The sequence below is a fragment of the Globicephala melas genome, chromosome 3, assembly GCF_963455315.2.
Source record: "Globicephala melas chromosome 3, mGloMel1.2, whole genome shotgun sequence".
Taxonomy (NCBI): Eukaryota; Metazoa; Chordata; class Mammalia; order Artiodactyla; family Delphinidae; genus Globicephala; species Globicephala melas.
In genome coordinates, this window is record NC_083316.1 from 124,374,526 (window position 1) to 124,401,764 (window position 27,239).

Here is a 27,239-nt window from a genome sequence, read left to right on the forward strand (position 1 = left end):
TAATGTGAAACTGAAAAACCTCTGGGGCTTTGCACATGCTGATGTCTAGAACTGTCGCTCCCCATACCTCACCTTCTCCCCCTTCACCTACTGGCATCTACATCATCTACAGATCCCAGCTTCAGCATCACTTCTTCTGAAAGCTTTCCCTGCACTGGAGGTCACATGCTCCAACAACTTCCTTGACTTCCCCTTATTCTATTTCAATGACCACCAATTTTACTATAATTACCTATTCACTATCTGTATTCTCCACTAGACTAAAATCTCTGTGATTCAGAGCTTTTCTGATTGTTCACCACTGCACCTCCAGTGCTCTACTCACCTTGTGGCAATTAGTAAGCACTCAATAAGTATTTGATGAAATTAATATAAAAATAAGATTTCATATCCTCTAGCATGAAACTCAACAAATATTATTATTACATACAAAGCATGAACCTCAAAGAGTATGTGAGAAGGGGAAACTTATAATCCCCACTCCTTGCAGAAATGTATTTCAATCCTATTGGGAAAACAAATGTAATTGTGTGACACAAGTTCACAGTGACAGACACTTTTCATTTATACATTGCAAAATTGAGTTATGCTCCAGGGAGATCGTTAAGAAATGCAGGCACACTTATCTCCAGCACAGGATGAAATATGCAATCTTTAAGTCAGAATTGTATGTTTTACTGTACAAGCAAAATTGTTTTAAAAGAAAATCTGTGACTGAGAAACTGTTGGAGGATTTTTGCAGATAAAACACATCAAATTCCTGGGCTGCCAAGCGGAAGGGTGACAATTCAGATGGACATATCAAAGAGAAAATCTTGCAGTGCTATAGATGATGGTACCCTCAATGAAGTGAAATAGCTTTTTTAAAGGGAACTATATTTGAGCCAAATGCAGGGCAAAATACAGCATGATCAGAGAAAGAGGATAGGAATGGTTAAAAGTCTGAGAAGTATGGCATATGAAGCCAGTGGAAGGATCTAGCAATACGTGGCATAATATAAAGAAGACTTGGGGATGACACACCTCTGTCATGTTGTAGAGGCTCCATAAAGATACCTGTAAGTCCTTTGGTCAGCTTAAGAGAAGTTGATATCTGCTATCCTCGTCTGCCCAACATCCCTCTTTCCAGAAGGAAATGCCATTTTCCTGCAACATATGCTTCTGGTAAAGCTGGCGGTCACAGTGCCTCACCTCTGACCAGCAACCTGATGTGTCATCCCCACCCCACGATGGTTAGTCATGAGGAGAGCGTCTGACTCAAGCAAAGCCAACCAAAGTTCTTCAATGAGAAATAGCATTTGTTTCTCTTCTTTGGACTCATGAGTTAAGGATGGTTTAAGACATATGTTTGCCTATAGCTATTTTTCTGAACACAGCCTGAGAATGAATCCAACAACAAAACAGCATAGGGACAAAGAGACAGATATAAATATGGGTACAGACATAGAGAAATAGAGACAGAGAGGGAGACACAGAGAGAAAGAGAAGGAAAGAAGGAGACAAAAAGGAGAGGGAGACAGAGACACAGGGAGAGAGCTAGACTAGATGATAATGTTCAAGCCCTGCAGAGCCATGTCTGAAGCCTGACTTTTCAGCTATGAACCAATCAGTTTATTTTCTGTTACATGATGCTGAAAAAGACCTCAGTAATACATCATCCGAGAAGCAAGTTGGTAAAAACACTATACTCAGGCAATTCATTAGGATATATACAGAGAAAGCCGTCTTCAAAGTCTTATTTAATAAACCCATTTGAATAAACTAAAAACATGTTCATAACAAGTCTGCTTATTGTATGTGAAATGATTGGGATTTAGAGGGGGGTACTATTTACAGTTGTTAACTCTCTAGGGTGTACAGCGGTGGAAGTGGAGAGGAAGAAATGGGGACATTTTTACTTGTGAAATAACTTTTTTTTTTTTTTACAATGCTCAGGTATTATTATTATGATTTTTTAAAAACTGTGATGATTATAAAAGATCTTGCCGGAATAGATCAAACACAAGGTCATGAACTGGGGTGGGGTGATCGAAGATGACGGTGAAGGTGCTCGCGAGGAAGAATCTGCCAACAGGAGATGGTGAAGGCTCCCTTGGGGGTAGATCCTAGGGCATTTTGTGAGGAGGCAGAGAGAACTCACTGGTCAGAAAGATGTCCATGCTCCCCACCTTGTTCTGACCTCAGAGGGAACTTCTAACACTAAAGTCAAAATGTTCTCAGCGATTTGAGGAATGTGCTGTCCCAGGAGCACTTTCAGCTAAAAGGCTATTGTGGACATGCTTACATTCAAGAAGTATTAACTTCTAGTAAAGAGAAAACTGAATACATATTTCAGAAATTAGTAAAAATGAAGGCTCCCAACAAAAATCCAAACGACCATCCAGCCTAGCCAACACTACCCCCTACTGTGCCCATATAACCATTGTTAATAGTTTGGTACAATTTCATTCCTACTCTCTCTCACACTCACTCATTCATGTACACCCAGATACAAACATCTATATATTTACTTTATAAAAGTGGAATTAGGGCTTCCCTGGTAGCACAGTGGTTGAGAGTCCGCCTGCCAATGCAGGGGACACGGGTTCGTGCCCCGGTCTGGGAAGATCCCACATGCCGCGGAGCGGCTGGGCCCGTGAGCCATGGCCGCTGAGCCTGTGCATCTGGAGCCTGTGCTCCACAACGGGAGAGGCCACAGCGGTGAGAGGCCCGCATACCGCAAAAAAAAAAAAAAAAAAAAGTGGAATTATTCTAAACATTAAAGTCTGAAACTTGCTTTTCTTCCCCACACAATAAACCAGTGATATCTTTCTAGGACAACACATGAGCTATTTCTCATGGTTTTTAATGGCTGCATTATGTTCCACTTAAAAACCAGTACTCTGTTACAAATACTTGGTTGGTTTTAATTTTCACAGTAACTCAGATTTAAAATAATCAACTGTATGTAAAGCTTTAATGCAGTTTTTGACCTCCCGTGACCCATACTATATGATGCATGTATTTAAATCATATTTTGGAAAATACTTCTAATGAGTCAATAAACTTTCATTAATAGGTTTCGATTCTCAAAGCACCAGGAAGCACAGTGGATAGAAGATGGTGGTTGGAGAAATGCATTCAATAATATATTAATGAAGTCTTGCATTTTACTTTGATACAGAAGTCTGCCATCTGGGTGGAATTAGGAATCAAGGTGAGCATTCTTGCTCGAGAGGCACTACCCTATATCAGTCACCCCCAAAGACTGAGGGCAGCTTTAGAGAGAAGGACAAGATACCTTGCTAGGAGTCACTTGGCGAGCAGCAACATCACACCTCTCTGAGACATTCACTCTGTACTTCAGGCTGTCTCATGGCAGCCCAATTGTCATGCTGGGAGGAATACAGCAAAATAGAAGCTAGATGTAAATAAATCATACTCTTGCAGGCTAAAATGTCCTGTAACATCCAGAGTGAACCTTCTACCTCAATGAGAATGTCACTCTTGGGACAGGAAATGATGGGAGATAAATGGCAAGTTTCCAAGACTCCCAGAAGAAAACAAAACCATTTGACTCCATTTAACTTACAGTATTAGAATTTTGATGTCCACTATCAGAGAAGGAAATGGAATTATTGGCAGAACTATTAAAAAAAGAGAATGTGCTGAACGGTCCATTTGTTCAATGGTGTTTACAAAATACCTAAGTCAGTGTTTATGTAATTACTAGTAAACTATCAATCTCCCAATTAAAAGGTAAGTTCTGTGAGGGGAGGAGCCTTGTCCTTATTCATGTCCTTGATCTTTTTCCCATTGGGGGAGATAGAGACATTTAAGAAAAAATTAAAGAAAAATCAATTGTGGTTTTAATCACAATTGCACTAAGTTTTCAAAGGAGAAGGATGGTTTTGATTGGCTCAGAGAGGACTTCTGCAAGGAAGAGAGGATTGAGCTAAAATGTGAAAGACATTCAAGAGAGGAGGGAGCAAAGGAGCTTTCTGGGCAGAGGGATGAGCCAAGGCTGAAGTGGCTGAGCACAGAGCACTGGAAAAAGAGAAAAAATGTCGAGTGAAGCTGGTGAAGGGCATGAAGGGCATGACATGGGGATGGGAACACAGACAGGAAATAGATGGTGCAAAACCCTACAGGTCAAGGAATTTGGTCTTATCCTCGATGCAATGAACAGCCATTGAAGGGTTTTAAGCAAAGGAACAACGGGATAAGAGCTGCAGTATTAAAAGATCACTGAGATCTTGTAAGTATCAAGCGGATTAGCAGGGATAAAATAGAGGATAAATTAGTGGGGATAAAATGGGAGATTGTTGCAGCGACATACAAGAGATGATATTAGCTTGCACTAGGATGACAGAAATGGGAAGAAATAGACTAGGATCTGTGCAGGAAGGAAAATCAGTAGGACTTGTCATTATTTAAATGTAGGGGATAAGGGAAGACCGCGTCTAGAGTAACTACCTGGTTTCTGGATGTGGCAGCTGCTGGAAAAGCCATGCATTGAGCAGGAGGTCCAAGTTTGGTAAGAAAGATCATGAGTTGTATGGATAGTTACAAGAAACTGGAACTAACACCCACTAACATGGAGGGCTGCACCAAGCTGGGCCAATGCTATGCCTTAAATGGATCATCTAACTTCACCCTAACTGCCATCTGATAAAATAGGTGCTACTGTCCGCATTTTCAGAGGTAAGAAAACCGAGGCTCAGCAAGGCTTAGTAACTTATCACCATTCTCAGAACTAAAAGCTGGCTGAGCTGGGATTTGAACCTGGATTACCTCCATTCTAAAGCCGATGGTTCTTAATTACCAGCCCATACTGCTTCAGGACAACTGAGGCCTACTCAGGGAAAATTTCATGGTTTCAAAAGGTGATAGTCAACCTGGAACTCTGAAGCCAAACCTTCCTAGGAAACCTTCAATTCTTCTCTCAAGGCTGCCCAGAGAAAACCATCCACATCAGGAAGATGATTCTACGTTTTCCCCCATTCTTCACTCCCCACCCACTCAGGCTTTTTGCCCAAACCTCAAGGTTACCTCCAGGTGCCCTGATCTCCTCAATTTTGCCTTCTCCAAGTTCCTATAATACTTTTAGTCTCACCACTTATTTTGGCAACGATCACATGCAGGCTACCCTGCAGGATGTCCATATATTTTCTGTTTCCTCACATTTTATTTTTTCTAATGTGAACTTTTTTTTACAGTATATACTGACTGTCTTAAAAAGTCTTTCATGCACTGAAATCAGATTGTTGCAAATAAGCTAATAAACACAAATTTCAAATTGTGACACTATGGTTCTGCCTGCCAACCAACAGTTCTGTTTTACCCATGTTACCCTCTCTAGTTGTAGAGTGGAATCTCATTATACATTGCATTTAAATTATGTGCATTCATCTATACGTTCTTGGCAGAGCAAGAGAGAGAGAACATGTACAATTTAAATAGATCAGGCCATTACGCATGCCATTCTAATCAATAAGCACCTGTTCCATAAAATTGGATATGAATTTGCTGTTCCCTCAGCTGGTTTCAGTCCCTAAGGATCTTTCACAGCATGAGTAATTACCTGGGAAAACTCTGGTTTTAGTGTATAAAGGTACATTTTTTGTTTTATTTAAAAAAATGTTTATATCTTTATTGGAGTATAATTGCTTTACAATGTTGTATTAGTTTCTGCTGTACAACAAAGTGAATCAGCTACACATATACATATGTCCCCATATCCCCTCCCTCTTGAGCCTCCCTCCCACCCTCCCTATCCCACCCCTCTAGGTTGTCACAAAGCATCAAGTTGATCCCCCTGTGCTATGCAGCAGCTTCCCACTAGCTATCCATTATACATTTGGTAGTGTATATATGTCAATGCTACTGTCTCACTTCGTTCCAGTTTCCCCTTCCCCCCCCACCTCTTCCCCTTCCTCAAGTCTGTTCTCTACGTCTGCATCTTTATTCCTGCCCTGCCACTAGGTTCATCAGTAAAAGGTATATATTTTAGGTATAGCACAATCTCTAATTTTAAGTCAACTATTCTTCCTATTCCTCTAATAAAGAAACAGTGACCTATCCCAAGACTAGGTGGAAAGCTGGGTCTTCTGGACTAATCAAGAGACAGTAAGAGATTGTCCCTGGCAATTCTGCTAACATGAGATATTTCACACCACACTTTCTTTTGGGAACTACCCTTAAGATATGACTACAGTGATGGCAGCATATGTTAGTGTAATAGTATGACTTTTCAACTGCATTCTGACTTTATTATTGAATATAAATAAGCAGGAATTGGAAAATGAAAAGTGCTGATACAAATGGTAAACATGCACCTCCAACAAATGAGGCAAAGATAGAAATCTTTAGGCCTCCTGAAGTCAAATGTGAAGAAGAAGAACACATTTATGCAACAAGAATGAAATGCTAGCTTGGGTCCAAAAAGCAAACCATTATTTGGGATTTTATAATCACCTTTGACTTTCTGGAAAAGAGGCTCCCCAGTCACAGGCACAAACCTAAATATGCACACAAAATGATGATACAGACACATTTTCAGAAGGTCATGTTCAAACAGAATACTCTCGTTCTGAACCACCCTGCTGCCTACTGGGCAGAGAGATTAATTCTTGCTTCTCAGCATCCTCAGAATTTTCTTCGTGCCATCAGTATACAACTTAGGGCTCTATCTGTGGGAAACATGATTGCAGCTTAGACTGTAAGCTCCTTGCAGGCAGGTTCTTGACCTTACTAATCTCTACGTCTGCAGCACCTTAGAGAATGCCTGACTAAAAAGGGTGCTGTGCTAAAGCTGGAGAGTGAATGAATACGTGAATAGCCAGATTTACCTCTCTGAGATTCATTTCCTCTAATGAATTAGGGAAGAAAGAAAGACACAGCCCAATAGCCATCCGGCTGTTGTCTCCAGCACGGAGCTCCACTACGCAAATGGCTCTGGCCTTACCTATCCAGAGAAATACAGCACAGGTGAAAAATCGATGCCGTTGTGAGCAGGACATCTAGAGATGTCCGGACGAGGCAAAACATCTCCCCATAAATCCAGACGTCTTGAACCAGCTCAATGGCACCAAAGGGCATCACCAGCACTGACACCAGCAGATCCGCAAAGGCAAGAGACACAATGAAATAATTGGTTTTTATTTTCCTGTGGGTGAAAAAGTATAAGGGAGGAAGCAGTGGGAAGGATGAAGGAAGGAGGTTAGGGGGAAAGGAGTAGGAGAGAAAAGAGGCGGGAAAGGAAGCAAAGAAAGAAGGAAAGAAGGGAGGGAAGAAAAGGAAAGAAAAGTCAGATGTGCAACATATTCTGTGAGATTCCGTTTCCCCTTCTGTCACATGCGTGGTCCAGTCACTTCAGACTCCTCCAGACCCCTTTGCACCAGAAGCCCTCTCTTGCCCTCCCCTGTGACCACAATGGCCTGACTTGAGCCCCCGATGCACAGAGTCCCTGAGTCTCAAGGGTTTTTACAGGGTGCTCTCTCTCCCCACCGTTGGCCTAGCTACACTCCATCTACCCTTTAGGCCTCGGTTTAGTCATTCTCAGAACACCCTCCCAAGGGGCCCCCTTAAAAAAAAGTGTCAAATTCCACCGTCTTCCACTCTTTGACTACCATGTGCCTCACATTTGCCACACTTGTTAGAATTTAGTTTTTACACTTTCTTGATTAGAGCATGTCTTGCTTAAAGAGGAAGCAGCAGATGAGATAGGACTGCATCTTTTATCCCCCTTTACGGCTTGGTGGCTCTTAATCTAGCCTGCACACTAGAATCACCTAGTAAATTTTTCTAAGTATTGATGCCCAGGTCTCACCCCAGATCAATTAGTCCAGGGACTCTGTGTGATTAACCCACTTACCCACCCCCAAGTTTGCCAGATAAAATATAGGGCGCCCAATTAAATTTGAATTTCAGATAAACAATGAATAATTTTCTAATATATCACAAATATTGCATGGGACATACTCATGCCACATATTAGTAATTTTAAAAGGGTCTTCAAGTGATTCTAAATGCAGCCAAGGATGAAGCAAAAAGAGCAGAAGACCCATGTTTAAATCCTAGATCAACTACTAGTCATCTACCCTTTCTCTGAACCAATTAATAAAGTGGAGAGGTTAGATTAGATGTGCTCTCAGCAATTATATATAGAGTGATCACAACTATTACAGAAAAAACAACATAGGAAACAGAGGAAAAAAGACAGGATAGAAATTCACTTATGTGCTTGTACTACTGGTTATGTTAGAACTATGGGATTATACGTGATTTTTTTCCATGCTCTATTTTCCAAACATCATTCCCATGAATCTTTTTCCCTTCATAACTACAAATTATAATGGAAATTATAAATTCAGACCTCAGTTTTCCAGGGACAGCCCAGAACTCCACCCAGGTTTCCTCATGAGGTTGCCTCACGTGACTCACCTGAGCTGCCTGTCCCTGCACACAGCCACCATCACCAGCAGGTTCCCCAAGACTGCCATCAGGATAACAGCCGACAGAAATGTGAGCAGCACAACTTTCTCCACTGACCCGAAACCCTCCTTGGAACTGGAAGACACACAAACAGAAAGAATTGAAGGAAACTCTGAGACACAGGAAAGAAAATTAGTCTTTTCCTCATTCATCTTCAGGAAGGTAACTTCACTATCAAAGCTGCAACACACATATATTGTGCACCTAATATATGCCAATGTCTGCACTTGTCACTTTACATGTTATCCCGGTTAACTCCTACATAATGAGAAGGCTCAGAGAGGTGGATTAACTATCTTGAGATTGCACAGTGATTCTCCATCAGGGAACTTGAGGCTTTCCTTCAGAGCACTGACCTCAGCTTGTGCTCAGAAATGTTTTTTGGTTGATTCTTGTTTGGCACACCTACTCAGCTAGGTTGTAAGCTCCATGGGGCAGGGACACCGTCTGTTTTATCCACTGACAAATTCAATTTCAATGTATCATTCATATTTATCGAATGCAGGAAAGATGACTTTGAATGAGTGAATGACAGTAAGTTGAACCACTGTGTGAATACAAGGACCACCCTGTTTTCAGTACCGCATCCCAGCCCACGCAGAAGCTGCTGTGTGCATGTGGGCTGTCCAAGGAGTAGGTCATGGCTGAAGGCTGTTCTTATATGGCTGACCTGGACAAACTGATCCCGTATTCTGCAAAGCCCATTGGAAAGACAGCAGACAATCAATAAACTCAGGGACTCCTTTCACTGCCCTGAACTACATTTCTTTTGGTGCCCAATATAACAGTTCAAATTTGTGTTCTTGTAAATTTCAGCAACTGATTTGATTCTATAAACCCTGGCCTCCTACTGTCAACTCAGCATTTTGTCTTACTAACTTGGAAGTGAGTGTCCCGTATCAATAAAAGCATAATGAATGCAGGTTATTCAGAAGCTACAGGAAAAGTTTCATTTTTAATAGAGTAGTAAAATGTTCTTTTTAAATGAAGTTTCAAAGGATCTTAAAACTCTTAGACCCAAACGCACATTTCAATACAGAGAAACTAAGGCCCAGAGAGGGGAACTGAGTTGTCAGAGCACATTAGTGGCTAGTCTGGGAGAAGCTGCTTGTTCTGTAGGCCACCACTAGGAACACAGGTCCCACTGAACCAAGAAAGATCTGTCTTTACTGAGCTCTTCTGACTGAAAACCAAGATGGCTGCTGGTCCCAAATCGCAGCAGCCCATGAAGTCTGGGCTCTGGCTTTGTCCAAAACTTTTTCCATTAGGCCTGGCATGGAAGACAAGGTGACAACTGGAATAAGGAGTCAGAAAGTTCCACTCTGCTCACAAGTGGTTTTATTGCTTCACTTAAGTCCTTATGACTAGGGTTCAGATGAAAAGAAATTTGAGGTACGTCCATCTAAATCACCCTTCCACACCTAAATTCCAACTATCGACAGTACGAAAAATGGACAAGTAAGATTTAACTCAATGAGGAAAAAGAATTCAGTAGCATGTTTTGGCTATCCAAAACTATTTTGATTTTAGGCCATGTTAATTGAGGTAAAGTGTCTAATAAAGGAGGTGATAATGCTCTTTTCCTTGTCCTTCTCAGAGGCTCTGATTCAGAGCCCCTCTGAAACTTGTTCCCCCCTCAAGGTCTCTACACTTGTGCCTTCTTCCTGGAATGCTTCTTCTCAATATTCAGGTCTCAGATTAAAATTAACTCCCATTTAATGTGCCACAGCCAACAAACATTTTTCATTTTCTTTATAACATTTATTGTTATCTGAAATTACTTATGTTATTGTCTGTGCCCTACCCCCACAGACTCACTTTTGGTTATCTTTTTCACCACAATTCCCAGCACCTGGCACGGTGTCTAATCTACAGCATGTGTAGTGTAAAGGTGGATGCAGTACATAGGAAGTGCACAATTACTTGCTGAGTGAAAGACACTGTGTTCATAATGGTGAGGTTTATTCTTCAATGTCTTTGAAGACAGGCTGCAGGTATAGAAAAGCTTTTACCTAGACAAGAGAAGACCCAAGGATGAGACATAAAAGCTATTTTTAACTATCTGAGGATGGTCCTTTGAAATAAGAGTAGATTTATGCATTCATTCATTCATTCCACAATACTTTGTTGTTGTTTATTTTTTTGCTGCGTTTAACATACAACTCTTAACTGTATAAGAGTTACATATTATAAAGAAAACTTCTTAAAGCAAAATATACCCTCTTTACTAAAACAGCTAATTAACCAAGAGACGATGCTTTAAGTATATAGAATATTCTCTTTAAAACATGCTTTAAAAATTATTTATATGTTTATGATAAATTTTCCTTAGAAAATTTTGTTAAAATAAATAGGAAAAAAATTAAAGGGGTTCTCTGAATGCTTCATTATTAAATAACCCCAAAGTTTTTTTTTTTGAATTTTATTTTATTTATTTTCTTATACAGCAGGTTCTTACTAGTCATCCATTTTATACACATCAGTGTATACATGTCAATACCAATCTCCCAATTCATCACAGCACCCCCACCACCCCACCACTTCCCCCCTTGGTGTCCATACGTTTGTTCTCTACATCTGTGTCTCACTTTCTGCCCTGTAAACCAGTTCACCTGTACCATTTTTCTAGGTTCCACATACATGTGTTAATATACGATATTTGTTTTTATCTTTCTGACTTACTTCACTCTGTATGACAGTCTCTAGATCCATCCACATCTCAACAAATGACCCAATTTTGTTCCTTTTTATGGCTGAGTAATATTCCATTGTATATATGTGCCACATCTTCTTTATCGATTTGTCTGTCGATAGGCATTTAGCTTGCTTCCATGACCTGGCTATTGTAAATAGTGCCACAATGAACACTGGGGTGCATGTGTCTTTTTGAATTATGGTTTTCTCTGGTTATATGCCCAGTCGTGGGATTGCTGGGTCATATGGTAATTCTATTTTTAGTTTTTTAAGGACCCTCCATACTGTTCTCCATAGTGGCTGTATCAATTTACATTCCCACCAACAACGCAAGAGGGTTCCCTTTTCTCCACACCCTCTGCAGTATTTATTATTTCTAGATTTCTTGATGATGGCCATTCTGACTGGTGTGAGATGATATCTCATTGTAGTTTTCATTTGCATTTCTCTAATGATTAATGATGTTGAGCATTCTTTCATGTGTTTGTTGGCAATCTGTATATCTTCTTTGGAGAAATGTCTATTTAGGTCTTCTGCCCATTTTTGGATTGGGTTGTTTGTTTTTTCAATATTGAGCTGCATGAGCTGTTTATATATTTTGGAGATTAATCCTTTGTCCGTTGATTTGTTTGTAAATATTTTCTCCCATTCTGAGGGTGTCTTTTCATCTTGTTTATGGTTTCCTTTACTGTGCAAAAGCCTTTAAGTTTCATTGGGTTCCATTTGTTTATTTTTGTTTTTATTTCCATTACTCTAGGAGGTGGATCAAAAAAGATCTTGCTGTGATTTATGTCAAAGAGTGTTCTTCCTATGTTTTCCTCTAAGAGTTTTGTAGTGTCCGGTCTTACAGTTAGGTCTCTAATCCATTTTGAGTTGGTTTTTGTGTATGGTGTTAGGGAGTGTTCTAATTTCATTCTTTTACATGTAGCTGTCCAGTTTTCCCAGCACCACTTATTGAAGAGACTGTCTTTTCTCCATTGTATATCCTTGCCTCCTTTGTCATAGATTAGTTTACCATAGATGCGTGGGTTTATCTCTGGGCTTTCTATCTTGTTCCATTGATCTATGTTTCTGTTTTTGCACCAGAACCATACTGTCTTGATTACCGTAGCTTTGTACTGTAGTCTGAAGTCATGGAGTCTGACTCCTCCAGCTCCATTTTTTTCCCTCAAGACTGCTTTAGCTATTTAGGATCTTTTGTGTATCCATACACATTTTAAGATTTTTTGTTCTAGTTCCATAAAAAATGCCATTGGTAATTTCATAGGGATTGCACTGAATCTGTAGATTGCTTTGGGTAGTACAGTCATTTTCAGAATATTGATTCTTCCAATCCAAGAACATGATATATCTCTCCATCTGTTGGTATCATCTTTAATTTCTTTCATCAGTGTCTTATAGTTTTCTGCATACAGGTCTTTTGTCTCCCTAGGTAGGTTTATTCCTAGGTATTTTATTCCTTTTGTTGCAGTGGTAAATGGGAGTGTTTCCTTAATTTCTCTTTCAGATTTTTCATCATTAGTGTATAGGAATGCAAGAGGTTTCTGTGCATTAATTTTGTATGCTGCAACTTTACCAAATTCATTGATTAGCTTTAGTAGTTTTCCGGTGGCATCTTTAGGATTCTCTATGTATAGTATCATGTCATCTGCAAACAGTGACAGCTTAACTTCTTCTTTTCCAATTTGGATTCCTTTTATTTCTTTTTCTTCTCTGACTGCCATGGCTAGGACTTCCAAAACTATGCTGAATAATAGCGGTGAGAGTAGACATCCTTGTCTTGCTCCTGATCTTAGAGGAAGTGCTTTCAGTTTTTCACCATTGAGAATGATGTTTACTGTGGGTCTGTCATATATGGCCTTTATTATGTTGAGGTAGGTTCCCTCTATGCCCACTTTCTGGAGAGTTTTTATCATAAATAGGTGTTGAATTTTGTCAAAAGCTTTTTCTGCATCTATTGAGATGATCGAACATATGGTTTTATCCTTCAATTTGTTAATATGTTGTATCACATTGATTGATTTGCATATACTGAAGGATCCTTGCATCCCTGGGATAAATCCCACTTGATCATGTTGTATGGTCCTTTTAATGTGTTGTTGGATTCTGTTTGCTGGTATTTTGTTGAGGAGTTTTGCATCTATATTCACCAGTGATATTGGTCTATAAGGTTTTTTTTTGGTAGTATCTTTTTCTGGTTTTGGTATCAGGGTGATGGTGGCCTCATAGAATGAGTTTGGGAGTGTTCCTTCCTCTGCAACTCTTTGGAAGAGTTTGAGAAGGATCGGTGTTAGCTCTTCTCTAAATGTTTGATAGAATTCACCTGTGAAGCCATCTGGTCCTGGACCTTTGTTTGTTGGAAGATTTTTAATCACCGTTTTAATTCCATTACTTGTGATTTGTCTGTTCATATTTTCTATTTCTTCCTGGTTCAGTCTTGGAAGGTTATACCTTTCTAAGAATTTGTCCATTTCTTTCAGGTTGTCCATTTTATTGGCATAGAGTTGCTTGTAGTGGTCTCTTAGGATGCTTTGTATTTCTGCGGTGTCTGTTGCAACTTCTCCTTTTTCATTTCTAATTTTATTGGTTTGAGTCCTCTCCCTCTTTTTCTTTTTCTTGATGAGTCTGGCTAACAGTTTATAAATTTTATTTATCTTCTCAAAGGACCAGCTTTTAATTTTATTATCTTTGCTATTGTTTTCTTTGTTTCTATTTCATTTATTTCTGCTCTGATCTTTATGATTTATTTCCTTCTGCTAACTTTGGGTTTTGTTTGTTTGTTCTTCTTTCTCTAGTTCCTTTAGGTGTAAGGTTAGATAGTTTATTTGAGATGTTTCTTGTTTCTTGAGGTAGGCTTTTAGAACTGCTTTTGCTGCATCCCATAGGTTTTGGATCGTCGTGTTTTCATTGTCATTTGTCTCTAGGTACTTTCTGATTTCCTCTTTGATTTTGTCAGTGATCTCTTGGTTATTTAGCAATGTATTGTTTAGCCTCCATGTGTTTGTGTTTTTTACGGTTTTTTCCCTGTAATTCATTTCTAATATCATAGTGTGTGGTCAGAAAAGATGCTTGATATGTCAATTTTCTTAAACTTACTGAGGCTTGATTTGTGACCCAAGATGTGATCTATCCCGGAGAATGTTCTGTGTGCACTTGAGAAGAAAGTGTAATCTCCTGTTTTTGATCGGAATGTCCTATAAATATCAATTAAATCTATCTGGTCTAGTGTGTCATTTAAAGCTTCTGTTTCCTTCTTTATTTTCATTTTTGATGATCTGTCCATTGGTGTAAGTGAGGTGTTAAAGTCCCCCACTATTATTGTGTTACTGTCAATTTCCTCTTTTATAGCTGTTAGCAGTTGCCTTATGTATTGAGGTGATCCTATGTTGAGTGCATATATATTTATAATTGTTATATCTTCTTCTTGGATTGATCCCTTGATCATTATATAGTATCCTTCCTTGTCTCTTGTAACCTTCTTTATTTTAAAGTCTATTTTATCTGATATGAGTATTGCTACTCCAGCTTTCTTTTGATTTCCATTTGCGTGGAATATCTTTTTACACCCCCTCACTTTCAGTCTGTATGTGTCCCTAGGTCTGACGTGGGTCTCTTGTAGACAGCATATATATGGGTCTTGGTTTTGCATCCATTCAGCAAGCCTATGTCCTTTGGTTGGAGCATTTAATCCATTCACGTTTAAGGTAATTATCAATATGTATGTTCCTGTGACCATTTTCTTAATTGTTTTGGGTTTGTTTTTGTAGGTCCTTTTCTTCACTTGTGTTTCCCACTTAGAGAAGTTCCTTTAGCATTTGTTGTAGAGCTGGTTTGTTGGTGCTGAATTCTCTTAGCTTTTGCTTGTTTGTAAAGCTTTTGATTTCTCCATCAAATTTGAATGAGATCCTTGCCAAGTAGAGTAATCTTGGTTGTAGGTTCTTCCCTTCCATCACTTTAAGTATATCATGCCACTCCCTTCTGGCTTGGAGAGTTGCTGCTGAGAAATCAGCTGTTGACCTTATAGGAGTTCCCTTGTGTGTTATTTGTCATTTTTCCCTTGCTGCTTTCAATAATTCTTCTTTGTCTGTAATTTTTGCCAATTTGATTACTATGTGTCTCAGCGTGTTTCTCCTTGGGCTTATCCTGTATGGGACTCTGTGCTTCCTGGACTTCGGTGGCTATTTCCTTTCCCATGTTAGGGAAGTTTTTGACTATAATCTCTTCAAATATTTTCTCAGGTCCTTTCTCTCTCTCTTCTCCTTCTGGGACCCCTATAATGCAAATGTTGGTGCATTTAATGTTGTCCCAGAGGTGTCTTAGGCTGTTTTCATTTCTTTTCATTCTTTTTTCTTTATTCTTTTCCGCAGCAGTGAATTCCACCATTGTGTCTTCCAGGTTACTTATCCGTTCTTCTGCCTCAGTTATTCTGCTATTGATTCTTTCTAGTGTAGCTTTCATTTCAGTTATTGTATTGTTCATCTCTGTTTGTTTGCTCTTTAATTCTTCTAGGTCTTTGTTAAACATTTCCTGCATCTTCTCGATCTTTGCCTCCATTCTTTTTCCAAGGTCCCGGATCATCTTCACTATCATTATTCTGAATTCTTTTTCTGGAAGGTTGCCTATCTCCACTTCATTTATTTGTTTTTTGGGGGTTTTATCTTGTTCTTTCATCTGGTACATAGCCCTCTGCTTTTTCATCTTGTCTATCTTTCTGTGAAGGTGGTTTTTGTTTCAGACTGCAGGACTGTAGTTCTTCTTGCTTCTGCTGTCTGCCCTCTGGTGGATGTGCACATTCAACAATACTTTCTGAGCACCTATCCTGCATTAAGCATTGTTGTAGTCTTAGGGAAGCAAAAATAAGCAAAACAGATAGCAATAAATAGATAAGCAAGAAAATATGTGAAGTGAGCTAGTAATATGAACTATGGCAAGAAATCAAGGAGAGAAAGGAAGAGAGAACTCTCAGTGGCGGGGTGAAGAAATGGCTATTTTATGGGGGTTGTCAGTGAAGGCTCAGTGATAGGGTTGTCACACTTTATGACCTGAGGTTGTGTGACTACGTAGGACCAGTGAGCAGGCTGTAAACAGTGGTTCTCAACTTTGGCTACATACGGAAATCACCTGAAGAGCCTTAGAAAATCCTGATGTTAGGCCCCCATCCTCAAAGACGCTGATTTAATTAGTCTTGTTTGCAGCCTGAATATTAGAATTTTTAAAAGCTCCCAAGTGATTCTGATGTGCAACCAAGGTTGAGAATCACTGCTAGAGGGAGGCAAGATTTAGTAATGGATGATCCACAATAGCTTTCTGGTATTGTTTTGAGTGCCCTGGCTCAGGAAGTGTTTACGAATACCTAGGTGTCAATTAGATACCACTTCACACCCATTAGGATGGTTATTATAAAAACAAAACACAACTGAAAAATAACAAATGTTGGTGAGAATGTGGAGAAACTAGAACCTTTGTGCATTCCTGGTAGAAATGTAAAATGGTGCAACTGCTGTGGAAACCAGTTTGGTGGTTTCTCAAAAAGCTAAATATAGAATGACCATATGATCCAGCAGTACCAGTCCTAGGTATACACCCCAAAGAATCAAAAGCAGGGACATGAATAGATACATTCACCCCAATGTTCATAGCAGCATTATTCACAATATCCAAAAGGTAGAAACAACTCAAGTGTCCATCAACAGGTGAAAGGACAGAAAGAATGTAGTATATACATACTATGGAATTTTATTCAGTCATAAAAAAAAATGAAGTTCTGATCCATACTACAACATTAATAAACCCTGAAAACATTACACTACATGAAATAAACCAGACACAAAAAGACAAATATGGTATAATTCCATTTATATGAGATTCCTAGAATAGGCAAATACATAGAGAAGCAAAGTAGTATGAGAGGGGAATGGGGAATTATTTAATGAGTACAGAATTTCTATTTGGGGTGATGAAAAAATTCTGGAAATGGATAATGGTGATGGTTGCACACCATTGTGAATGAACTTATTGTCACTGAATTGTACATGTTAAATGGTTACTTTATGTATTAATGGTAAATTTTATGTTATATATATTTTATCACAATAAAAAAGAAGAATACATGGATGGCCCTGTATCAGGATGCTGTATAGTTTCTTGTACTGGAGGCAGGTGGGACTGGATGATTTTAGGTCCCTTTCTTGTCTATGGACAGTGATCCTAACATATCCTCAGAACATGGATTGTCCATCAACCACACCCTCACCATGAGAACAATCTCCCCTCCACTGCCTTTCCTCTTGTAAGAGAAAAGAACAGATTCAGAGTCTGAGGTGAACACCTCTGGCTCCAGAGAATGTATATTTCAAATTAGGTGGGAATGTCAGGCTCAGAGAACTGCAAGTTCAATGTTATGATTTATTTGTGGCATGCCAATTAGGAGCTAGAAATAGCTGAACTTTAAACTGTGAGTGAAGAGCAAAATGTAACCATAGCATTTTTAATTAGGTGGAACTGTCCATTGAACTAAATGGAAGTCCAGTAATGATAATTAAAATAAATTATGAACCACTTCTACTGACTCTATGTTAGATCCTTGGATTACCTCTGATACCCTCCAAGACTACTGTCAACCACCACCAGACAATTCTTATCTGTCCAAAGAGCTATCCACTCCACTAAATCAGTTCTTTGACAGTTATTCTTATGAGAAATTTTACTTTCTCTTCTTTTTTCCTTTTCCAGTGATCTCTTGATCCATGAATAAAGAAATTCTACAAATTTGCTCTGTTTACCACTTTCTCTGTTCTTAATAAATGAAAACATGACAGTAATTCTGGGTAAATTTTCACATAGGTTAGTATACGTGAAAACACTCTGTAAATGACAAAGTATAGTATAAATAAGTAATCACTGTTATTAATATCAGAAGCCCATTAGGGACAATAGCTAAGGAAGTTTTAGGTTATGCCTTGTTATATCATCCAGAATAATTGGTTTCAAGGTCTCTCTCTCTCTCTCTCACACACACACACACACACACACACACACACACACACACACTAAACTTTGTTAAGTAGTCAAGAATACCTTTCTCTCTCTGTTTTTTTTTTTTGCACTGGCTTCGTTAACAATAGCTATGTAATTTCAAAAAAGTCACTTCCCTTTTCTGAGCCTCAGTTTTATCCTGGATCAATTGAGGAAGTTAGAATAAATCTCTCATTTATCAGATATGTATTTATTACCAACCATATGCCAAGACCTATGCTAAGTACTGGAATACAACAGTAAAGGTTGACAAGGTCCCTACCTTCATGGAATTCACACCACTGATGGAAACAGACAATAAGCAAGTATACAACTAACAAAGAAATACAATTTGTGATCAGTGTTTCAAAGTTACACTCTTAAACCTTAATGTTTATATGCATCTTTTGGGGATATTATTAAAACGCAGATTCTCATTATTTGGTCTGATGTGGGGTCTGGGGTTCTGCATTCCTCACAAGCCCATACATAGGCTCATGAAGAGCATCAGTGATGCTCTTGCCACTGGTTCGTGAATCACACTTGGGGCAGTAAGACTATCAAGGACATTGGCATGATGGTGATAGAGAACAACTAGGTTAAAGGGAAAACATGCAATCAGAGGACAGTGGATATAGCTCTTCTGATACACATGAAGGATCCATGAGTTAGAGGAACCAGGAGAAGAGCAAGTGCAAAGGCCCTGAGACAGGAAAGACATCTGGTGTGTACTATCAGAGAAGAATGAACACAGAATAAAGAACCTGAAATGAGCTCCAAAACGTAGTCAGAAGTTGGATCCAGAGGGTTTTGGATGTGCTGGTGAGACGTTCATGTTTTATTAGACAACAAATGAGAAAACAATAAAGTGATTTAAGGAGAAAAGTGACAGTGGGGATGTAAATGTGAGAGAAAGTAAGTAAACTTGTCAGGGGCCCTTGCCAGGGTTCAGGTAAGGGAAGACAATGGCTTGGAATAGGGTGGTGGCTGTGGAGATGGAGAGAAGTGGGTATATTTGAGAAGTAAAGGGATAGGTAAGAACAAAAGATTCCATGAGTGGATAGAAAGAAGCAGAAATGAAAATTATAATTCTGATTTGCTCATCTGAGTAAACGATGGTACAATTTAATTAGATGGGAAAACATGTTAAGTGTGAGATATGTATAAAACATTCAGGTGTAGATGTCAAGTAGGCAAATGGATACTCACGTTGGAGCTCAGAAAGGATGATGGGGCCAGAGATACACACTGGGATTTCCAGCATTTTAATGGAATTTAGAGCCTTGGGGAAGGATGCAATCACTCAAGAAGAGGGCCAGAGTCTTGATGAACTCTGATACTGAGATATGCAGTAGAGAAGGAGGAACCAGCCGAGGAAACTGAGAAAGAAAGCAGAGGAGACATCACTGGGGTGCCTGAGGAGCACCAGGTGAGTGTGTTGCTGTGGAAGCCAAGTGCAAAGAAAGTGTCAAGTGAGAAAAAAATGTGTTTCTTGATAGTTCCCTGGGAATACCACAGGGCCACTTCTGGGAACGAAGCGAAGCAAGGAGGCAGCATAACTATAGTAGTTCTTCCTTTTCTTTTTATGTATTGAGCTTTGCAATAAAATTATGTTTGACAACAGAGCTCCATCACTGGACCAATGATCTCTGCGGAATGTTTCTCCTCTGCCACCGTTGTGTCAACCACACAGGAAACGCTCTTCTTGAAAATACACACAGTACATCCATTAAGGATTCCAAGCAGTTCAAAATACTCCCTATCTGAGGGCTTTCATCACCCATCCTGCCCACCACTGCACAATCCTTTATGAAATAATTGCATTTAAATTACAGCAAACAGTGTTCATTTTCTTACCAATCAACAGTCAGCACAAAGAATGCAAAAACACTCTGAATTAAATGAGAGTCTGACTAAAACTGGATGTTTTCTTCTCAGTGTGAATTTTATTAACCTTAAGTGTAAGGTCCCTGGTGTTTTCTATAGCAATAAAAGACTGGGTGTTGAACAAGAGGGCCTTAACTTTTCACTCAGCTTGACTAAACTTTAGATAGACTTCTTCCTGACTCTAGGCTCTGGCTTCCCTTTTCTTAGAGCGTTATACTTCAGAAAACTTGTAATTGTAAATTCTTTCTCTGGCCCTTTGGGATGTAAATCTTTTTTTTTTTTTTTTTTTTTTTTTGCGGTACGCGGGCCTCTCACTGTTGTGGCCTCTCCCGTTGCGGAGCACAGGCTCCGGACGCGCAGGCTTAGCGGCCGTGGCTCACGGGCCCAGCCGCTCCGCGGCATGTGGGATCTTCCCGGACCGGGGCACGAACCCATGTCCCCTGCATCGGCAGGCGGACTCTCAACCACTGCGCCACTAGGGAAGCCCTGGGATGTAAATCTTTTTAAAAGCCTCTTGCCAGTTTTCCAAGCTAGGATGTCTTCTTCTGCAAGGGTCTGGTAACCATCCCTTTGAAATGTAATCATCAAGGAAGAGAAAGCCCCCATCTCCAGTCTCTATAAAAGGGTAGAAGCCTATCTTCCTACCTTCTGTGGGCACATTGCTCCAAGTTGTAAAACTACCTCCTCTTTCCTTTGGGAAAGGTCAATTAGCAAACACAGATGGCTTAGGGTCCCTGCCCCCCACTCCATTTCTGAAAGCCTCTCCTGACTGTCATTTCAGTGAAACTGAGCTCAGATTATATTCTGGGCTCTCTCTCTATTGCAATAGCTTTGAAAGAAGTCATCCTTACCTGTTAACTTTGTCCAGTGCAATTTTTGCTTTGACAGAATATGTTGTTTTTTTACCACTAATTATGTCATGCATGCATTGTCTTCATTACCTCTATTACTCCCCATGAACAAAATCCGTGACAGTTGGAATACACGTAGGAAAGTTAAATTCGGATAATATTTGGATTGGCACTATTTCTTATATAAATTAATGTTCAAAATGCCTTGTTAATCAAAACAGAAATAGTAGGGTCCATGAGTATGTTAACTGTTTTTCCCTATAACCAAAAAACTTGATAAATAATGTAACTGTAACCTTTTTAAAGCATACATCATTCCTTTATATATGTGCCCTTTCTTTCTAGGTTTCTTGAGAGACTGACATACAAACAATAGCCAGACCCTATAAATAACAATAAAACGCTGACAATCTCTGTGGCAACCAGCCCAGGAAGGTCAGGACTTGTTCAATGACTGCTAGCTTCCTTATTTTTCTCCTCCTGCCTGCTTCCAGCTCAAGACTAACCACAGAAAGCCAAATATGCTCCCCAAAGCAACTACATTAGATGTCCCACTTCTTGTTTGTGCACCTCCTGCTTTCCTAGGTCAACAACCTCTGGTTAGAGCACAGCTGAAGCCCTGTTTTTTTCACTATAATCTTTTCTACTCTGCCTCCTGACTTTGAGTCTTTGCTAAATGCAAGTGATGATGGCTGACTTGCTATAGCAAGCTCTGGATAAATAGCCTCTGTTCTGATTCGTGTGATCTTTGTTTCCACATTCCAGATATGCTCTAGATGTACACTTACCTGGAATCCTATATTTTCAAATTAGGTAGAAGTCTTTTCTGAGGGAGAAAGAATTTCTTATTATTTGGCTTATGTTACGTTGGGTTTTTAATAACTTTTCAGGTGGCCCAGTTAACTTTTTTTTTTTAACAGTATGCTTCTCTTCTTAAAAATGCTTTTTTTAAAAAAACAGAAGGACTAAATTAAATAATTCATATAAAACATTTTCATAATAAGAGCTTCAAAGCAGTGGTGTTCCAGAATCACAAGGGAGCACCAAAATTACCTGGAAAGCTTGATTAAAACACAGAGCACTGGGCCCGCCAACAGTTTCTGATTCAGTACATCTAGAGTGAGTCCCCAAATCTGCATTTCTAACAAGTTTCTAGGTGACGCTGATGCAGCTGGTCTGGGACTACAATTTTGAAGACCAGTTGACCTACAGCATTTTGAAAGATGCCCTTTACCCTAACCCTCATTTCTCCATTGCAAATTACTTTCTTTGCTTCTAGGTTTAAAACTTCCTCCTTGGAAGTGGGGAGACTGTGATATTGATTAAGCTCCTACTATATGGCACATATATATGGAACCTTTAAAAAAAAAAATGGTTCTGAAGAACCTAGGGGCAGGAAAGGAATAAAGACACAGACGTAGAGAATGGACTTGAGGACACGAGGAGGGGGAAGGGTAAGCTGGGACGAAGTGAGAGAGTAGCATTGACATATATACACTATCAAATGTAAAACAGATAGCTGTGAGAAGCAGCTGCATCACACAGGGAGATCAGCTTGGTGCTTTGTGAACACCTAGAGGGGTGGGAGGGAGACGCAAGAGGGAGGGGATATGGGGATATACGTGTACGTATAGCTGACTCACTTTGTTATACAGCAGAAACTAACACAACATTGTAAAGCAATTATACTCCGATAAAGATGTTAAAACAAACAAAAACAAAAACAAAACAAAAAATCAAACAAACAAAAATGACTGCTGGAGCATTCCCACCTGGCAAATCTAAGAACTGTATTGTATTACAGTTCATAAATGCATGTCCAGACTATGCTTATGACAAATGTAAAAAGAATCTTAAAAACATTCATGCTCCAATAATTCCACTTCTAAGAATTTATCCTAAAGAAATAAATTATTAGAGCTGCTCTTAAAGATTTATACATATATATATATATATATATATATATATATTATAACTCACAACCATATTGCTTCTAATTAGGAAAACTGGAGATAACCTAATTGTCTAAATTTGGGTATCAACAATTTCATATTTATTTAATATTTACACAGCCACTGAAATCCAGGTTTGAAAAGAATATTTAACAACAGGGGAAAGTTCTCATAAGTATTGCTCAGTGCTAAAAGCAGGTATGAAACAGTAAATCACAAGTTCAACTTTTTATAAAAATGTGTATTTACATAAAGGTCCAGGAAAATAACTGTTGAGAGATTAACTTGTGACCATTTTATTAAAACCACACAAAAAAAAGACTAGGAGGAATGAATGGTTATCTTTCTTCTCTCTTGTAAGAAGATAACTAAAATTTGTGTTTTGAGTTATCAGCAACATTGGTTATGGGTTTTTCAAGTTGCAGAGCTGAAGGCAGCAGTTTCTGGCACCAGAGCATAGTCACCTGACCTAAAGGCAGAAGTAGCTAACTAAGGAGGGAGGGAGATCTGTAGAGCTATAACAAGGAGAAAGCAGGGGTTTGCAGATTCCAAGAACAGCAAAAGGGAACACCACACTCCCTCTCGGCACCCATAGAGACCAACCGCTATAATCAAAGGCCCCAGTGTCAAGCTTGATATGGAAGCAGCAAAACCTCCTTTCTTCCTTGGACCAGGTAAAAGTGGACAACTAGCCTGGTGTGGTAATCAGAGTGGACTAAAAAAAAAAAGGTCCAGCTTGTCCCGGAAACTGGAAGAAGTCCACAAAATGTCTGAGATTAAATTTCCCCTTGAAACCCATTTGAAGGTTCATTAAAAAGTTTACTAATTTAGAGATTAAAAGAAATCTGGCATTTCTTACATCTGAATTTTGTAAAATTCCTTCCAGTGCTTTATTTTTCTTCATGGCATTTATCTAGCATATGTTTCTTTGCTTTTTAGTGTCTACTGAATGCATCTCCCAACCCCTTCACCCCTACTCTCCAATAGACTGTTAGCATCATGAAAGCAGAGCCTTTGTTTTCTTGGCACATAGTAGGTACTCAACAAATATTTGTTTAAATTAAGGAATAAATGATGCCATTAGATTATCCTGGAAATTATGGTTATATCACCTGCTACAATAATGCTTTAGTCCACTCAGGCTGCCATAACAAAATACCACAGGCTGGGTGACTTAAACAACAAAAATTTAACAACAAAAATTTATTCTCTCATAGTTCTGGAGGCTGGAAAGTGCAAGATCCAGATGCTGGCAGATCAGTTCCTGGTGAAAGCTCTCTTACTAACTTGCAAAAGGCTGCCTTCTCTCTGTGTCTTTACACAGTGGAGGGAGAGCAAGCGCTCTGGTATCTCTTCTTATAAGGGCACTAATCCCACCATGAGGGCCTCTTCTAAATCCAATTATCATTAGTTCCCAAAGGTCTCATCTCCAAATGCCACTACACTGGGGGTTAGGGCTTCAACATATGAGTGGGAGGGAGGCACAATTCATCTATAACAAATAACATGTCGTTATTTATTTTGACCAAAGTACTGCTTTCAGGTACTTTAGTCATCTACTTTACAAATCGAACATGCTATCTTTTCCACAAGACTTTACATATTTTATATCCAAATAAAATTATATTTGAAGGAAAATTAAAACAGGGAGAGAAGGAGAGCTATGTCTGCATCTATGCATATATATATATAATTAAATTCAGAGGTTATGGCCATTAGAATGTACAACCAATTGTTAATCATAAATGTTTTGGGCAGAGGACTAGAAGGTAATGGGAAACTTTTTCATTCAGGGTATTATCGGAATTTGAAATGACAAGAATAGATTTATTTATTACTTATTCAGCTGAAGAATACAGAAGTACTACTCCCTCTGCTGTGAATCTCATCTTCCCTTGCACTTCTCAACCACACCCCTTCTCACTTCACACTAGAAGGTTAACATATTGTTCTTGCCAAATAAGTCATACATGAGAGCATTAATTTCTCTAAGCAGTTGGGTGTGAGCTCTGCTGTGATTAGAAAACAAACTCACTGACCCAACTAGGCTTGACCCAGGAATGTCAGCTTAGCTATAGGCATATGTTTGCTCATTTTTTCATTCAACCATCCCTTTGTCTACTCAGTCATCTGTGTATGCACTCAATGGAATATGTGAGGGGCTAAGTATTTCAGTCACTGAGAAGAGACAGCAGGCATGGTTCCTTCCCTCAGTAAGCTCAAAGGCTACCAGAGCAGACAGACATGAATCCAACTATACATATATGTAAAATTACCCCTGCTGTGGAGGCTATGAGAAGAGGTATACGTGGTGGTGCTAACCCTGTTTTGAGATCAGCAAACACTCTTCTGAGGGTGTGATCATTGAGCTGCAATTTCTAGGAAGCGCAAGAGTTGACTGAAAAAAAGTATGAAATGTCAGGGGCCAGGGCTGAAAGTGCAGTGGTGAAAATGATGTGATTTATTCCAGCAGCTGAAAGAAGACCAACATAACTGTAGTGCTGGGAGCCAGGAGAGCCACCAGCACTTGGGGCCAACAAGGGTCAGATCAGGAGGGGACCACAGGCTGCGCTAAGTATTTAGGTCTTCATTATGAGTTCAGTGGGGAGTCACAAATTGTTTAAAGAAGGTTGGCATTAAGGATGACATGATCAGATTTACATTTTGACATGTCTAGAGTGTAGAGGGACAACTGTGAGTTATATTTGGATGGACTTTGGCCTTAGAAATTTTAAAACCTTTTAATTATATGTACTCCAGTCAACATACCTAGAACATGATTCTCAGTAGAAGTGGTAACACCCCCAGAGGTTCTCTGAGATACTTGTGGGGCCGTGGGTTGTGGTTATGATTGGGGAACACTATAGGCATTTAGTGAGAGGACAGGTGACATTACAATATGAAGGACAATCTCTCATTTAAAAAATCACATCCCACATTCTCCATGATTTTAGAATGTCCTATCAGCCATCTGTATAAGTGAAAAATTTGTTTATAGTTACCCAATTTAGCACTTAACTCCTTTTACATATAAACACAAATAATTTTTTGCATGGTAATTTATATACACTAAATGAAGGGGAATTACACTTTCATTTTGTTCAGAACAGGGATTCTCTAAATGTCACCAACAGTGATGTCACTCGTGGTACTCGTGGTATTAGAGTTGACAACCCAACACACCTGTGCTGGACTTCATTAGTAGTTGTTGCATTCACAGTGATTTAATGTACAAGCCACACATATCTGACTACTTTATTATGTTTCCTACTGTAGACAAGTCTGAGCATTTATAATGAAACAAATACTATATTATAAATAACTTTTGCTTTATTGCTATTTTGTATTGCAGTTAAGGAAGTATGTGCATAATTTAATTGTGAATAGACAGGTTATATTACTCATGGATCTCATTTCAGTATAGTCAAGGGGTATTACAAAATATTTGTTTAAAAAAGGGCAGAGTAGTGCCTGACCTGATATGGTCAAGAATCACTGGTCTAGCAAAGTGTAATGACTTTCAAGAGCTTGGCTGTTTTGTTCTCTTGAACTTCAGGTGTCTTGTCTAAATGAAAGCACTGAAGTATTCCTGATTTATCAATCCTGGAAATATGCAGTTAAAGAAGATCAGTGAATGTCAAAGGTTGGAAATAAAAGAGCAGGGGCAGAGGCAGCATACCACTTGTCTATCAAGAAAATTAGAAAGTTCTAGCTTCAAGCTTTTCTCATTCATAGTCCTGAAGGATTTTTAACAGCTGTAATACACATCTTCTGTAAAAAGCTGTATTTCATTATCTTACAAATATCTAATTTGACAATATTTGCAAATCAAGTTTGTGGAATTCTGGTGTGTGTGTGTGTGTGTGTTATTCATTCTCAATAATTTATGGGGTAGAAACGCTTCCATGCTAGAAACTTCTTAGATAGAAAAATTAATTTTTTGGTTAGCTTGAAAATAAATGCTAGGCTGTAATATGTAATGTAACATAATGTAATGTAATATAATTAGGATATTCCCTTATGGTTGACTGTGGCAGCTTTCCAATCCTTCAGGCCTCTTTGGCCTCTCTGCTTTAATAATAATGGGGTAAAGAATAGTTATTATCATTACCTGAGTGCCACCACGTGCCAGCAAGAATGCTCTTTTTCATGCATTAACTCATTCTATTGTCACAACAAGTCTACAGAGATGGGTATTACTACTCTATCCAATTTTCAGATGAAGAAGCTGAAGCTCAAAGATTTGAATTGATGTGCCCAAAGTCATACAACCAGTAAACAGTAAATTCAAGATTTGAATGTAGATCTCCCTAACTCCAGAACCTATGATGTACTAGGATAAATGTTCCAATATGTTAGAGAAAAT

General features: G+C 39.0%; 1 protein-coding gene across 1 annotated transcript in view; it reads right to left on the reverse strand.

The window, feature by feature from the left end:
- The window catches only part of HTR4 (5-hydroxytryptamine receptor 4), a 215,071-nt gene that overhangs the window by 85,021 nt on the left and 102,811 nt on the right, over nucleotides 1–27,239 (reverse strand). Inside the window, exons 3-4 of the mRNA XM_060296416.2 lie at nucleotides 8,425–8,550; nucleotides 6,947–7,147 (exon numbers count right to left, since the gene is read on the reverse strand). Coding sequence (XP_060152399.1) covers nucleotides 6,947–7,147; nucleotides 8,425–8,550 — 327 coding nt within the window. The remainder of the gene's footprint in view (nucleotides 1–6,946; nucleotides 7,148–8,424; nucleotides 8,551–27,239) is intronic.